General features: G+C 45.8%; 1 protein-coding gene across 1 annotated transcript in view; it reads left to right on the plus strand.

The window, feature by feature from the left end:
- The window catches only part of stxbp3 (syntaxin binding protein 3), a 62,675-nt gene extending 58,051 nt beyond the window's left edge, over window positions 1-4,624 (plus strand). Inside the window, exons 18-19 of the mRNA XM_078408039.1 lie at window positions 527-675; window positions 3,600-4,624. Coding sequence (XP_078264165.1) covers window positions 527-675; window positions 3,600-3,661 — 211 coding nt within the window. The 3' untranslated portion in view covers window positions 3,662-4,624. The remainder of the gene's footprint in view (window positions 1-526; window positions 676-3,599) is intronic.
- The last annotated feature ends 11,825 nt before the right edge of the window (window positions 4,625-16,449 follow it).

The raw sequence follows: 16,449 nt of genomic DNA on the forward strand, positions 1-16,449 counted from the left end.
ATTTAAAAAACTTCAGCCCAACATTATCCCCATATTCATGAACTTCTCTCTGCCTGTCGTTCCTGCAAGGATGTTGGTGGTGGTAGCTGGTGTTACTCGGGAGAGTTTAAACTGGATTGCAGCTCAGTCATTACTGTGCCTTTTCAGTGTAGTTGAATTAGAAATATTATTTATATTGACCTTTGTAGGACTGAATTTCCATTTCTTGGCATATTTTATTTAGGAAAAAGTAGTAAATAAATCATTTATGTGTGGAAATATCTGGACTTGAGTATCTCATTAGGCCTTTGATTTGTTGTGTACAATAATAATAATAATATATTCCTTTATTCGTCCCACACCAGGGAAATTTACAGTGTTACAGCAGCAAAGTGGATAGCAAGAGAGCAAGAGATTAATCATTATAAATAAAAGATACATGGAAGAATTTTACATTTAGAAATTTGTAATTCGGGGCTCTTTCTAATTAATTTCTTCTAATTGTCAAGACTCAGGCACAAGTTATTGACTCGTATCTCCCGTTTAGTGCTCGACAGGGGAACAAAAGCAATCTCCCAGATGACCGCAGAGTTGGTTTAAAACTAATTATATTCGTAATAGGAGGTATAACATATTCAGAAATGCGCTGTGCTTATGAAGTTTCGAAAGCCAGTAAATCTTGTGAGGTCATTATTGGTAAGTACTTTGAAATCTCTTATTCATCAGCAATTCAACCATGTAAATTTGGGATTTATTCAAATGTTGACCAACTTATTGTATCTTTTATGCCTGATTTATGGTGACCTAATTTAAATGTTAAATGCATATTGAATATATGTTCAGGACTAATCTTGGCTTAAGTAAAGTATCATCTATCTATATACTACTAAAACTCAGATCTTGTATGTATATATATTTCACTGATGTCGGCTGAATACGGCAATGGCAGCAAAACGGTGAACCGTAGCGACACGGTCTTTGTACCGCCTTAATCACCATGCGGTTCGCTGCTGGAAAATGATGTTTTTATTTAATTCGGTCGCATATTTTTTAAGTTACAGAGGTTTAAAAGCGCTGCCCCCCCTCATTTATCGATGTTTTGACAGAAGGGGGGCGCTGCGGTGCGGCTGTGCTCAGTACGCATGCGCGGAATCTCCTCACTCTGTACTCAGCACGCATGCGCGGCATCTCCTCACTCGCACCAAAACAATGGGCGCCGTTAGCGGCGCAAGCCCGCGATCACCGGCTCACCTCTCCTCTCTCCCCTTGCTTCTCTCCTCTCTCCCACACCCGGGAGAACATCTCCCCGCTATCCCCCCCCCCCCGGGCCTTTGAATGATGCGATCTCCAGCACCCCCCCCCCCCGGACCTTTCACTGTTCAGATCCCCCGCACCCCCCCCCCCCCCGGGCCTTTAACTGATGCTAAGAGTGTGTCTGGGGGGGGGGGGTCTGAGAATGGGGACTGGGGAGTGGGACAACAGGAGTCGTGCGGAGGGGACTTGGTGGTGGGGGAAAGAGGGGTACTGGGAAAAGGGGAGGTCCATATCCCTCCCCTCTCCCCCATCCCTCCCTCCTCCCCTCTCTCCCCCCCCCTCCCTCCCTCCACCAATACCACCCCATCTCTCATCACCCTCCCCCCTCCCTCCCCCCTCCATCCTCAACACATCCCTCCCTCCACCACTCCCTCCCCCTCGATCACTCCACACCTCCCTCCCACAAACCTCCCTCTCCCTCCCTCCCCCCTTCACTCCCTCCCCCCCTCCCGGATACAATGGAAACCCTAAGAGGACGGGCCAAAGGGGAGAGTGTGGGGAGAGCAAGAGTGGGGATGGGGGAGGAGAGAATGGGGGAGTGGGGAATGGGGCCAACGGGCCCACTTTGTCTAGTATACTATTAAAACTCAGATCTTGTATAAATGTACCTATCTTTCTATCACAGCTGCTATTGGCTTACAGAGGTTTTAAATTTACATATATTTTTTTCTGACCTTTTTTTTCAAGGTCTTCAGCTTGTGATGTCACAATGCCCCTGTGAGATGAGCTCAAGCTGACCCCCCTTCCCCCCCCCCCCCCCCCCCCCCCCGCGGTATTCAGCGTGTGGCGTCACAATGGACAAGCAGCTGCTATTGGGTGTTTAATCTTTACAGACGTTTTAAATTCACATTTTTTTTTCTGACTTTTTTCAAAGTCGTGAGAAGCACTAAGTGACCGCGAATGTAGCAAAAACAGCACTTAAACAGCACTTTAAACAGCACTTTAAACAGCACTGTTTTCAAGTAGTCTTTTTTATTGCAAGTCACTTAACATACACAGATCAGCATGGGGCCTCTATGCTCGTGGGCCACCGGGGCAAGTGTTGCGAAACAGCACTTGGAGTGTGTCTGGGGGAGAGAGAGAATGGGGGGGTCTGAGAATGGGGACTGGGGAGGGGGACAACAGGGGTCGTTGCGGAGGTGGCTTGGTGGTGGGGGAAAGAGGGGTACTGGGAAAAGGGGAGGTCCCCCTTCACCCCTCAACCCCTTCCTCCCCCCTACTTCCCACCTCCATCCCCACTCCCTCCCCCCCTCCTCCCCCTCCCTCCCCAACTCCCTCCCCCCCTCCCTCAACCCTCCCCACCTAACTCCCCCCTCCCTCCTTCCCTCCATCCCTCCCTCCCCCCCTCCCTCCACCCTTCCATCCCTCTCCCCCTCCCCCCTCCTTCCACCCTCTCTCCCCCCTCCCGGTTACAATGGAAACCCTACGGGGACGGGCCCAATGGGGAAAGAGGGGTACTGGGAAAAGGGGAGGTCCCCCTCCCTCCCCCTTCCACCCTCCCTCCCCCTCCCCCCCACCCCCCTCCCTCCCCTCTCCCTCCCCCCTCCACTCCCCCCTCCCCTCCCCCCTCCTTCCCTCCCTCCCCCTCCTCCCTCCACACCTCCCTCCTCCCTCCCTCCCCCTTCCCTCCCTCCCCCTGGTTAAAATGGAAACCCTACGAGGACGGGCCCAACGGGGAAAGAGGGGTACTGGGAAAAGGGGAGGTCCCCCTCCCTCACCCTTCCCCCCTCCCCTCCCCCTCCCTCCCCCCTACCCCCCTCCCTCCCCTCTCCCTCCCTCCCCCCCTTCCCCCCCTCCCTCCCCCTCCCCTCCTCCCTCCACACCTCCCTCCTCCCTCCCTCCCCCTTCCCTCCCCTCCTCCCGGTTACAATGGAAACCCTACGAGGACGGGCCCAACGGGGAAAGAGGGGTACTGGGAAAAGGGGAGGTCCCCCTCCCTCCCCCCTTCCCCTCCCCCTCCCTCCCCCTCCCCCCCCCTCCCCTCTCACTCCCCCCTCCCCTACCCTCCCCTACCCCTCCCTCCCCCTCCCCCCTACCCCCCTCCCTCCCCCTCCCCCCTACCCCCCTCCCTCCCCCTCCCCCCTACCCCCCTCCCTCCCCTCTCCCTCCCCCCTTCCCCCGTCCCCTCCTCCCTCCCTCCCCCTTCCCTACCCCCCACCCCCCTCCCGGTTACAATGGAAACCCTACGAGGACGGGCCCAACGGGCACACTTGTGCTAGTAATGTATTAAAAGCAGAGGATATATATGTATATATATATAATATATCACATTCAGTGTTACTGAATATGTTTTATACATCATCCAGGTTCAACTCATATTCTTACACCCACAAGATTACTAGATGATCTGAAGAAACTGAACAAGTAAAAGTACCATGTACGGATTAAAGTCAGCCATTTGTATTGATCTCATTTAACATAAACAACACTTAATCTGCCTGCAGTGAACCTTTGCTAAATGAAGTACCAAGCTTGTATTGAACAACCCACTGAAATCTAACACAATTGCAATATTAATACTGCAAATGAATGTTTTGAGAGAGTCAATATTGGCAAAAATATTTATAGTTTGCTGCCTGTAAATCAACGAGGATATTGTACTGATCATAATTGGTTACTACTAGTAACGCCTGCGTATTTTTTCAAATGATGACAATGTGCAAGTCTTTTCTGAAATGAATATTGGTTGAAGGCCTTGTACATTTTACAGCCATATTTTGAATATATTGTCCATAATATATATGTCAACATAGGATTTGAATAAAATTATTACATTTAAAACTTAGTTATAAAAAGATACGTTCTATCTAATATTGAAATGTAAATGCTAATGCAGGGTTTTAACGTCTTATAAAATGTATTTTGGATTAATTCAGTAGACATTTTGTAAATGATTTAAATCACACAAATTTAACGCATTAAAAAGTTTGGTTGCAACGCGAAATACTACTTCAGTGCAACAGCAGAATAATGCCCCAATAGTACCTAAAAGCTGTGCCTTTGAGTTTGTACAACACAATGCAAATATCGTCCTTCAGGTGCTAATCCAGTAAAGTGCCACCAATGTGTGTGTTTTTCTTTTCCTGAGCTGGGCCAATGTGACTCGTGTGTATATCAAAATTAATGTGTGAGGAGATTCTGGGCACGCATAGGAACTATTTGCTTAGGCTTATAACTGCCATGTTTTTGTTTAGCAGTGAAATGTTAGTAATTAAAACGTTTTCAGCATTTTGTTATACAGGGTGCCAAATACCAAGCAACGTCTAAAATATGTTGAATCTACTATATATCTTTGAATAAGCTAATAAATTAAAAAACGTGCATGAGGGAACTGTGTTTTGTAATGGTGTGTACGCTTGAAGAATTGAACTCAAACTGAAAAGAATGATTGAGCCTATTTTCAAATACTTAATGAGGTGCTTCAAGAGGGTATTTTTTGTTGAACTAGAAATATTCATTAAACAGCACAACAAAGTGAGCTTAATATTGCTCCAGGGATGTAACTGAATACTGACAGGTTTTAAAGATTCGGATCAATGATGAAGGAAGAACACACAAACAATAGAGGAGGTAGTTGAGGCAGGGACTATCCCAACATTTAAGAAACGTTAGACAGGTACATGGATAGGACAAGTTTGGAGGGGTATGGACCAAACACAGGCAGGTGGGACTAGTGTAGCTGGGACATGTTGGCCGGTGTGGGCATGTTGGGCCGAAGGACCTGTTTCCACGCTGTATCACTATGACTAATATAAAATTTAAAGCTCAAGCATGTATTAAGGTAACATTAAAGCAACAACCAGGCAACGAGAAAATAAAAACAGAATAACAATACTTCAGTTAAAGCAACAATAAAGACACAAATAATCTATGACATAAACATCGTAAATGCAGCAGAAATTGGTTAATAGTTGGAATCTCACACGTGGTTCAGCCTCAAAAGCCGTAACTTCCAAAGCTTGTTGTGAACTCCATTTAGAAGCTTGAATTGAAAATCTTTCCAAGAACCTCTGTGCCCTGGTGCCGCTCCGGATGCTCGGCCCGAGATGATGTCCGGTGATCTTATGTGTAATCGGCATTTTAATACCGGAGAGCCCGAGCTTCTACCCTACTCTTAAGAACAACAGTTGTCTGTGTTTTAACACCAGCTACCCTCCTTAGTGTCGAAACAATAATTATTTGTCACCACAGGTGCCAAGCTAGTCTCGGATGTCTCTGAGAAGGTAAAAGTTTATCCCGGTGACCTTGCAAATAGCCTCATAATTTACTGTTTAGTTTTGTTTATTGTCACGTTCACCAAGGTACAGTGAAAAGCTTTTTGTTGCGTGCTTACCGGCCAGCAGAAACACAATTCAGGATTACAATCAAGCCATTCACAATGTAAGGGAATAACGTTTAGAGCATGTTAAAACCAGTAAAGTTTGATGGTTCTTCTAAGTTAGCCCCAGCACTTTCTCAAACGTCTAATCGTTTTTTTTCTAAGCAAGCCTGCTTGTGTGACATATTTACAATGGCTGTTAATTTAGCTGACAACTCCAATTTAGCTTGACAGTGTGTTTAGCCCTTGCATTACATTCCACCCTTCCACCTCTTGGAGTTGCCTGTCCACAGCATCCATCTAACTTTATGTTACTGAGTACACAAGCACAAGCCTGAATAGTGGGAAGTTCAGTTCATTTCCTTCACAATTCCCATCAGTCCCAAAAAAATAAGTCCATTCCAGAAGATTGGTATCCTATCTGCTGATCAGGAACATGTGCACCAACATCTGCCACCCACAGCTTTGCTGAGAAACAAAGTAACATCTCTTATTCTCAGCTAAATATCTTATTCGTGCTGCATAAGTTTTTCCTAACCTGAAGAAACAGGCACTGACTGTTCCTGTATTGAGTCCCAAAATGTATCATCTTGCCTATCCACAAGAATTTCAGCCATTGTCGGGGGTTATGGGGCGAAGGCAGGAGAATGGGGTTGAGAGGGAGAGATACATCAGCCATGATTGAATGGCAGAGTAGATTTGATGGGCCGAATGGCCTAATTCTGCTCCTATCACTTATGAGCTATTGCGGAGGGTTGTTTGGGTAGTGTAACAATACTTTCTCACCCCTCGACTTTGACAAATATCCCCAACCCAGTGATTAGGGTCCCAGTCACCTTGTGATAACAGAGCATGCGGTTTTGCTGGGTCCACTGGCCACTCCTTATTTAATTTATTTCGCTGTTAGCTAATGGCTGACCAACAAGCGATATTGATTTTGTTTCAATTCCACCTTTTATGTCTGTTCCTGTGTAGCCCTGGCTGTCTTAGTCAAGGTCTCACAGTTTTTTTCCAAGGTAGCTAACTCCTTTTTCGATCCTTCAGTTTGGGCGGCTCACTCCCTTTTCATTCTTTCAACTTCAGATTTAAGGTTTTTGTTTGTGACACACTGCTGTTTCAGTTCAGTGGCAAATATCCATCTCATGGGAGACTTTTTCTTAATGGGGAAGGCCACTTCCTTTAGTTTAATTTAGAGATACCGGGCGGAAACAGGCCCTTCAACCCACTGGGTCCACGCCAACCAGCGATCCCCACACACGGTACGGTAGCGCAGCGGTAGAGTTGCTGCTTTACAGCGAATGCAGCGCCGGAGACTCAGGTTCGATCTTGACTACGGGTGCTGCACTGTAAGGAGTTTGTACGTTCTCCCCGTGACCTGCGTGGGTTTTCTCCGAGATCTTCGGTTTCCTCCCACACTCCAAAGACGTACAGGTATGTAGGTTAATTGGCTGGGTAAATGTAAAAATTGTCCCTAGTGGGTGTAGGATAGTGTTAATGTACGGGGATCACTGGGCGGCACGGACTTGGAGGGCCGAAAAGGCCTGTTTCCGGCTGTATATATAAGATATGATATGATATGATATGACTAACACTATCCTGCACACACTTTACAATTTGACCAAGCCAATTAACCTACAAATGTACGCCTTTGGAGTGTGTGGAGCTCCCGGAGAAAACCCACACACTCAGGGGGAGAACATACAAACTCCGTACAGACAGCTCCCGTAGTCAGGATCGTACCTGGGCCTCTGGCGCTGTAAGGCAGCATCTCTACCGCTGCCCCACCACACTGCCCTAGTTTCCTCAAAGCATTTTCAGTTTAAGTATGGCAACTTTTCTGGCTGATCCTTTAACTCCCTCTCCCAATAGTACGGTGATCCCCATCTATCCATTACATTCGCCAAGCTCTCAAATCCTTCAGGTTGTCTGCCCACTCCGGAACCAGAACAATCTCGGGTTTCACCTTTGCAGTCTTTGTTCAACACATTTTCATTGAATCCTGCTGACTACTGCAAAATGTAATGAAATATAAGCTAGGCTTGTGGATTTGGATCAATGATGAAGGAAGAAGACATAGACAATAGACAATAGGTGCAGGAGTAGGCCATTCAATGTGATCATGGCTGATCATTCTCAATCAGTACCCCTTTCCTGCCTTCTCCCCATACCCCCTGACTCCGCTATCCTTAAGAGCTCCATCTAGCTCTCTCTTGAATGCATTCAGAGAATTGGCCGAATTGGCTGAGGCAGAGAATTCCACAGATTCACAACTCTCTGACTGAAAAAGTTTTTCCTCATCTCAGTTTTAAATGGCCTACCCCTTATTCTTAAACCGTGGCCCCTTGTTCTGGACTCCCCCAACATTGGGAACATGTTTCCTGCCTCTAACGTGTCCAACCCCTTAATAATGTTATACGTTTCGATAAGATCTCCTCTCATCCTAAATTCCAGTGTATACAAGCCTAGTCGCTCCAGTCTTTCAACATATGACAGTCCCGCCATTCCGGGAATTAACCTAGTAAACCTACGCTGCACGCCCTCAATAGCAAGAATATCCTTTCTCAAATTTGGAGACCAAAACGGCACACAGTACTCCAGGTGCGGTCTCACTAGGGCCCTGTACAACTGCAGAAGGACCTCTGCTCTTAGACAGTATCAATTTTATGAAAGCAACATTTATTAAAGCAACAGCCAAGCAATGAGAAGATAACAATTAAAAAGTAATACAACTTCAGTTAAAGCAACAATAAAATCTCAAATAAACAACAATATAAGGAACAGTAAATAGCAAATAAACACAAACCTCACACGCGTTTCAGCCTCAAGGCTTTAACGTCCAAAGCTTGTGGAACTCTGTTTACAAGTTTGGACTGGAGACCTTTCAAAGAACCTGTATGCCCCAGTGTCATTCTGGAAGCTAGGTGGAGTCCTGTAAGCTCATGTGTGATAGGCATTTTTATACCTAAAACCCCTAGTTTCCACGCTAATCTAAGAACAACAGTTGACTGTATTTTAAAACCAGCTATCCTCCATATTGTCAAATACAAGAGTTTTTTGTCGCAACAGGTGTCGAGCTAGTTTCAGATGTCTCTGAAAAGGTAAACGTTTATCTCAGTGACCTGATGATCAATCGGTTCTTCCAAGGACCCAAGTATTTTCCCAAACATCCATTTTTTAAATCCTAAACGAGCCTGCTTGTATGACATGTGGTACTGTTAATTTAGACAATAGGTGCAGGAGTAGGCCATTCGGCCCTTCGAGCCAGCACCACCATTCAATGTGATCATGGCTGATCATTCTCAATCAGTACCCCGTTCCTGCTTTCTCCCCATACCCCCTGATTCTGCTATCCTTAAGAGCTCTATCTAGCTCTCTCTTGAATGTATTCAGAGAATTGGCCTCCACTGCCTTCTGAGGCAGAGAATTCCACAGATTTACAACTCTCTGACTGAAAAAGTTTTTCCTCATCTCCGTTCTAAATGGCCTAACCCTTATTCTTAAACGGTGACTCCTGGTTCTGGACTCCCCCAACATTAGGAAAATGTTTCCTGCCTCTAACGTGTCCAACCCCTTAATATTCTTATATGTTTCGATAAGATCCCCTCTCATCCTTCTAAATTCAAGTGTATACAAGCCTAGCCGCTCCAGTCTTTCAACATATGACAGTCCCGCCATTCCGGGAATTAACCGAGTAAACCTACGCTGCACGCCCTCAATTACAAGAATATCCTTCCTCAAATTTGGAGACCAAAACTGCACACAGTACTCCAGGTGCAGTCTCACTAGGGCCCTATACAACTGCAGAAGGACCTCTTTGCTCCTATACTCAACTCCTCTTGTTATGAAGGCCAACATTCCATTGACTTTCTTCACTGCCTGCCGTACCTGCATGCTTCCTTTCAGTGACTGATGCACTAGGACACCCAGATCTCGTTGTACGTCCCCTTTTCCTAACTTGACACCATTCAGATCATAATCTGCCTTCTTATTCTTACCACCTAAGTGGATTACCTCACACTTATCCACATTAAACTGCATCTGCCATGCATCCACCCACTCACACAACCTGTCCAAGTCACCCTGCAACCTCATAGCACCTTCCTCACAGCTCACACTACCACCCAGCTTTGTATCATCTGCAAATTTGCTAATGGTACTTTTAATCCCTTCATCCAAGTCATTAATGTATATTGTAAATAGTTGCGGTCCCAGCACCGAGCCTTGCGGTACCTCACTAGTCACTGCCTGCCATTCTGAAAGGGATCCCCACTCTTTGCTTTCTGTCTGTCAACCAATTTTCTATCCATGTCAGTACCCTACCCCCAATACCATGTGCTCTAATTTTGCCCACTAATCTCCTATGTGGGACCTTGTCGAAGGCTTTCTGAAAGTCGAGGTACACCACATCCACCGGCTCTCCCCTGTCAATTTTCCTAGTTACATCCTCTAAAAATTCCAGAAGGTTAGTCAAGCATGATTTCCCCTTCGTAAATCCATGCTGACTCGGAATGATCCCGTTACTGCTATCCAAATGCTCCGCAATTTCGTCTTTTATAATTGACTCCAACATCTTCCCCACCACTGATGTCAGACTAACTGGTCTATAATTTCCCGTTTTCTCCCTCCTTTCTTAAAAAGTGGGTTAACATTAGCTACCCTCCAATCCACAGGAACTGATCCTGAATCTATAGAACATTGGAAAATGATCACCAATGCGTCCACAATTTCTAGAGCCACCTCCTTAAGTACCCTGGGATGCAGAACATCAGGCCCTGGGGATTTATCAGCCTTCAGTCCCATCAGTCTACCCAACACCATTTCCTGCCTAATGTGAATCTCATTCAGTTCCTCCGTTACCCTAGGATCTCTGGCCACTGGAACATCTGGGAGATTGTTTGTATCTTCCTTAGTGAAGACAGATCCAAAGTACCGGTTCAACTAGTCTGCCATTTCCTTGTTCCCCATAATAAATTCCCCTGCTTCTGACTTCAAGGGACCCACATTTGCCTTGACTATTTCTTTCCTCTTCACATACCTAAAAAAGCTTTTACTATCCTCCTTTATATTATTGGCTAGCTTACCCTCCTACCTCATCTTTTCTCCCCGTATTGTTTTTTTAGTTATCTTCTGTTGCTCTTTAAAAGATTCCCAAATCCCCTGGCTTCCCGCTCTTCTTTGCTATGATATACTTATTTTTAATTTTTATGCTGTCCTTGACTGCCCTTGTCAGCCACAGGTGCCTCTTACTCCCCTTAGAATCTTTCCTCCTCTTTGCGATAAATTGACCCTGCAACTTCTGCATTGTTCCTGCAACTTCTGCATTGTTCCCTGGAATACCTGCCATTGCTGTTCCACCGTCTTCCCTGCTAGGGCCTCCTTCCAGTCAAATCTGGCCAGCTCCTGCCTCATTCCTCTGTAATCCCCTTTGCTGTACTGTAATACTGACACTTCCGATTTTCCCTTCTCCCTCTCAATTTGTAGAGTAAAACTTAGCATATTGTGATCACTACATCCTAATGGCTCTTTTACCTCGAGTCCCCTTATCAGATCAGGTTCATTACACAACACTAAATCCAGAATTGCCTTCTCCCTCGTAGGCTGCAGTACAAGCTGCTCTAAGAATCCATCTCGGAGGCACTCCACAAACTCTCTTTCCTGAGGTCCATTACCAACCTGATTTTCCCAGTCTACCTGCATGTTGAAATCTCCCATAACCACTGTAGCATTACATTTGTGACATGCCAATTGTAGCTCTTGATTCAACTTGCACCCTATGTCGAGGTTACTGTTTGGGGGCCTATAGATAACTCTCATTAGGGTCTTTTTACCCTTACAATTCCTCATTTCTATCCATACTGATTCTACATCTCCTGATTCTATGTCACCCCTTGCAAGGGAGTGAATATCATTCCTTACCAACAGAGTGACCCCACCCCCTCTGCCCACCTGTCTGTCTTTTCTATACATTGTGTAGCCCTGAATATTCAGTTCCCAGCCCTGGTCCTCTTGTAGCCATGTCTCTGTGATTCCCACAACATCATACTTGCCAAATTTAGCTGGAAAGCATGCATTTGGCAGTCAGCTGACAATTCTAATTTAGCTGACACAGTCTGTTAACCCTTCACATTACAAGGATATAATACATCATGTTTGATACTTAATTCCTAAACATTACAAGGACATAATACATCATGTTTGATACTTAATTCCTATGCACCAGGGGGCGCCATACTGTCTGTCTCGTCTTTTTCCTTTGTGTTTTTATCTGTTGTAAAATGTATGTTTTAGTTTATCTTTAATTTTGTATTATGTGATGGGGAGGGGGGGAAACTTTTTTAATATCTTTCCTCGAAGGAGATGTGACTTTTTCCGTGTCGTATCTCCGTCCGCACTGTGGCCCAACATCATGGAGCTGGCAGCCCCATGCTGGGACCTCGGAGTTTCAATCGCGGCAGCCTGCGGGACTTAACATCGTGGAGCTTGCGATCCCTTTGCCAGGGATCGACCTCAGGAGCCTGCGGACTTTAACAACATGGAGCTCACGGTCCCTGGTTAGAGACCGACTTCGCCGCAGGAGCTTCGAACGCCCCGACACTGGAGCTTCGATCGCCCCGACGCGGGAGCTTCGATCGCCGGCTGCAGGAGCTACGATCGCCCCGACTGGATGGTTCAACTGCCCTGACCGGATGGTTCAACTGCCCCGACCGCGGGAGAAAAGGAGGAAAGAAGGTAAGACTTTATTGCCTTCCATCACAGCAGGGAATGGGGAGGAGCCGCTGTGGTGGATGTTTATGTCAATTCTATATGTAGTTTTGTGTCTTGTTGATTTTTTGGTATGACTGTATGGTAAACCAAAATTCTTTGTATGTTGCAAAACATACTTGGCTAATAAATTACGATTATGATTGAACTTTGTATTCCAGCAATGTTTGAAGATAATTCAGGGTGGATGAATCATTTTCATAGCAGGAGCATAAGTTAACTAAAAAGGCAATACGGGGAGAAAAGATGAGGTACGAGGGTAAACTAGCCAATAATATAAAGGAGGATAGCAAAAGTTTTTTTAGGTACGTGAAGAGGAAAAAAATAGTCAAGGCAAATGTGGGTCCCTTGAAGACAGAAGCAGGGGAATTTATTATGGGGAACAAAGAAATGGCAGACGAGTTAAACCGTTACTTTGGATCTGTCTTCACTGAGGAAGATACACACAATCTCCCAAATGTTCTAGGGGCCGGAGAACCTAGGGTGATGGAGGAACTGAAGGAAATCCACATTAGACAGGAAATGGTTTTGGGTAGACTGATGGGACTGAAGGCTGATAAATCCCCAGGGCCTGATGGTCTGCATCCCAGGGTACTTAAGGAGCTGGCTCTAGAAATAGTGGAAGCATTGGAGATCATTTTTCAATGTTCTATAGATTCAGGATCAGTTCCTGTGGATTGGAGGATAGCAAATGTTATCCCACTTTTTAAGAAAGGAGGGAGAGAGAAAACGGGTAACTATAGACCAGTTAGTCTGACATCAGTGGTGGGGAAGATGCTGGAGTCAATTATAAAAGACGAAATTGCTGAGCATTTGGATAGCAGTAACGGGATCATTCCGAGTCAGCATGGATTTACGAAGGGGAAATCATGCTTGACAAATCTACTGGAATTTTTTGAGGATGTAATTAGGAAAATTGACAGGGGAGAGTCAGTGGATGTGGTGTACCTCGACTTTCAGAAAGCCTTCGACAAGGTCCCACATAGGAGATTAGTGGGCAAAATTAGGGCACATGGTATTGGGGGTAGGGTACTGACATGGATAGAAAATTGGTTGACAGACAGAAAGCAAAGAGTGGGGATAAATGGGTCCCTTTCGGAATGGCAGGCAGTGACCAGTGGGGTACCGCAAGGTTCGGTGCTGGGACCCCAGCTATTTACGATATACATTAATGACTTAGACGAAGGGATTAAAAGTACCATTAGCAAATTTGCAGATGATACTAAGCTGGGGGGTAGTGTGAATTGTGAGGAAGATGCAATAAGGCTGCAGGGTGACTTGGACAGGTTGTGTGAGTGGGCGGATACATGGCAGATGCAGTTTAATGTAGATAAGTGTGAGGTTATTCACTTTGGAAGTAAGAATAGAAAGGCAGATTATTATCTGAATGGTGTCAAGTTAGGAGGAGGGGGAGTTCAACGAGATCTGGGTGTCCTAGTGCATCAGTCAATGAAAGGAAGCATGCAGGTACAGCAGGCAGTGAAGAAAGCCAATGGAATGTTGGCCTTCGTAACAAGAGGAGTTGAGTATAGGAGCAAAGAGGTCCTTCTACAGTTGTACCGGGCCCTGGTGAGACCGCACCTGGAGTACTGTGTGCAGTTTTGGTCTCCAAATTTGAGGAAGGATATTCTTGCTATGGAGGGCGTGCAGCGTAGGTTCACTAGGTTAATTCCCGGAATGGCGGGACTGTCGTATGTTGAAAGGCTGGAGCGATTGGGCTTGTATACACTGGAATTTAGAAGGATGAGGGGGGATCTTATTGAAACATATAAGATAATTAGGGGATTGGACACATTAGAGGCAGGAAACATGTTCCCAATGTTGGGGGAGTCCAGAACAAGGGGCCACAGTTTAAGAATAAGGGGTAGGCCATTTAGAACGGAGATGAGGAAGAACTTTTTCAGTCAGAGAGTGGTGAAGGTGTGGAATTCTCTGCCTCAGAAGGCAGTGGAGGCCAGTTCGTTGGATGCTTTCAAGAGAGAGCTGGATAGAGCTCTTAAGGATAGCGGAGTGAGGGGGTATGGGGAGAAGGCAGGAACTGGGTATTGATTGAGAGTGATCAGCCATGATCGCATTGAATGGCGGTGCTGGCTCGAAGGGCTGAATGGCCTACTCCTGCACCTATTGTCTATTGTCTATTGTCTATTGAGAAGGAAAGCTTAAAGACAAGTTATCAGAGGCTCAGTTTCTGGTTGGTCTGACAACAGTAATAACATAAAACCACCTTTTATTTGTCAGAAAGTGTTGCGCAGCCTCCAACCTCTTCGTTACCTAGCCCCACATGGCCTGCTTTTACCTTCTCCCCAAAATCCAAAAGCAGAACTGCCCTGACAGTGTCGAAGTCTGTTAACCTTATGGGATACTTGCCCACTTTGCAAGCAGGAGCAAACTCAGCAATGTGATTAACACATTGATTTATTTAATCCGTACTTCATCAAAAGTCGGCTCCTTTGTGTATTACGTGCAGACCTGATGATTAACAATTTAATCTACTTAACCTTTGTACATCACCATTGAACTAATTAACCTTTGTACACTTTGAGGTGTCTTCTCTGCGCAAGTAAAATAAACCACTGCTGATGGTTAACGATTCGAGTCCTTCGTATTACGGATCCAGACTTTGACAACAGACTGATTGTTTCTGGCTGCTCCTGCCCCACTGAAATCATCTATTGGCTCTATCTCCCAACTCTATCTCCGCAACATTGATGGCTGCATTGGGGCTACCTACTGCATCCTTCTATCATAGTTGAGGTCCTCACACTTGTCTCCTCTGTATCCTGTAATTCTGCTCTTGCTCCCCCTCTCCCCAGTCGTTACCTTTCACCTCATCAGCCATCACATACCACACATCATCCTCCAACATTTTTGTCACCTCCAACGGGATCCCATCACCAGTCATATCTTCCCAAATCCACCCCTTTCTGCAACTCTGGTTCACTCATCCCAAACTACCCCCTCCCCATGTACTTTCCCCTGCAACTAGAGGAGAGGCAACACCTGTCCTTATACCTACTCCCTCAACTTCATCCAGGGTCCTTTCAGATGAGGCAGAGGTTTACTTGCACCTCCTCCAACTTCATCTACTGTATCTGGTGCTTCTGGTGTGGGCTCCTTTATATCAGTGAGACCAAGCTTAGACGGCGATCTTTTCACTGAACACTTACGCTCAGTCAGCCTTGGCCTACGCGATCTCCCAATTGCCAAGAATTTTAATTCCCCTTCCCATACTGACCTTTTGTCCTGGGCTTCCTCTAATGTCAGAGTGAGGCCACACACAAATTGGAGGAACAGAACCTCATATTTCGCTTGGTCAGCTTACACTCCAGCGGTATGAACGTTGATTTCTCTCATTTCAAATAACTCCGGCATTCCTTTCTTCTCCCTCCCCCACCCTAGTCATCCTACTAGTTCTACTGTTTGGATCCATGTATCGCTGTCATAAGCACATCTTTCCCCAGCCAACAATGGGTCAATATTAACTCCATCCCTCCTGAGGTCATCTATTGCCGGCCCTGCTTTGTTCTGGCCTTCTCTATATTTCAGTCTGAAGAAAGATTCTGACCCGAAACATCACCTATTCCTTTTCTCCAGAGATGCTGCTTCACCTGCTGTTACTGCAGCATTTTGTGTCAACCCTCTGCAGATACTGCCTGACTTGCATAGTTCCTCTCGCACTTCATGTTTTGCTCAAGATTCCAGCATCTGCAGTTTCTTGTGTCTTCAAATGCTGGCAGATCCAATCCCTAAGAATATCCTTCAACAACTTTCCCACCACTAACATCAGCTCGCCAACCTGTAGTTTCCTGGCTTGTTCTTGCATCCCAACATTAGTCACTCCCCAGAATTCTGGAACTTGGGCTAAAGATGATGTAAGTATTTTTGCAAGGATGGCATTCTGCATGTCTTTGGGCTCTGGGCACCCTGAAGAAACCCTCATGAGCACTGGGAAAACATGGTAACTCCACACAGACAACACCTGACTTTAGGATCAAACCTGGGTTTCTGGTGCCACCGCGCCACCCCAGTTTATAGGCACAAACCTGCATTTAAAACATATTCTCCTGTAATGACGG

Source organism: Rhinoraja longicauda, chromosome 11 (assembly GCF_053455715.1).
Source record: "Rhinoraja longicauda isolate Sanriku21f chromosome 11, sRhiLon1.1, whole genome shotgun sequence".
NCBI classification, from domain to species: domain Eukaryota; kingdom Metazoa; phylum Chordata; class Chondrichthyes; order Rajiformes; family Arhynchobatidae; genus Rhinoraja; species Rhinoraja longicauda.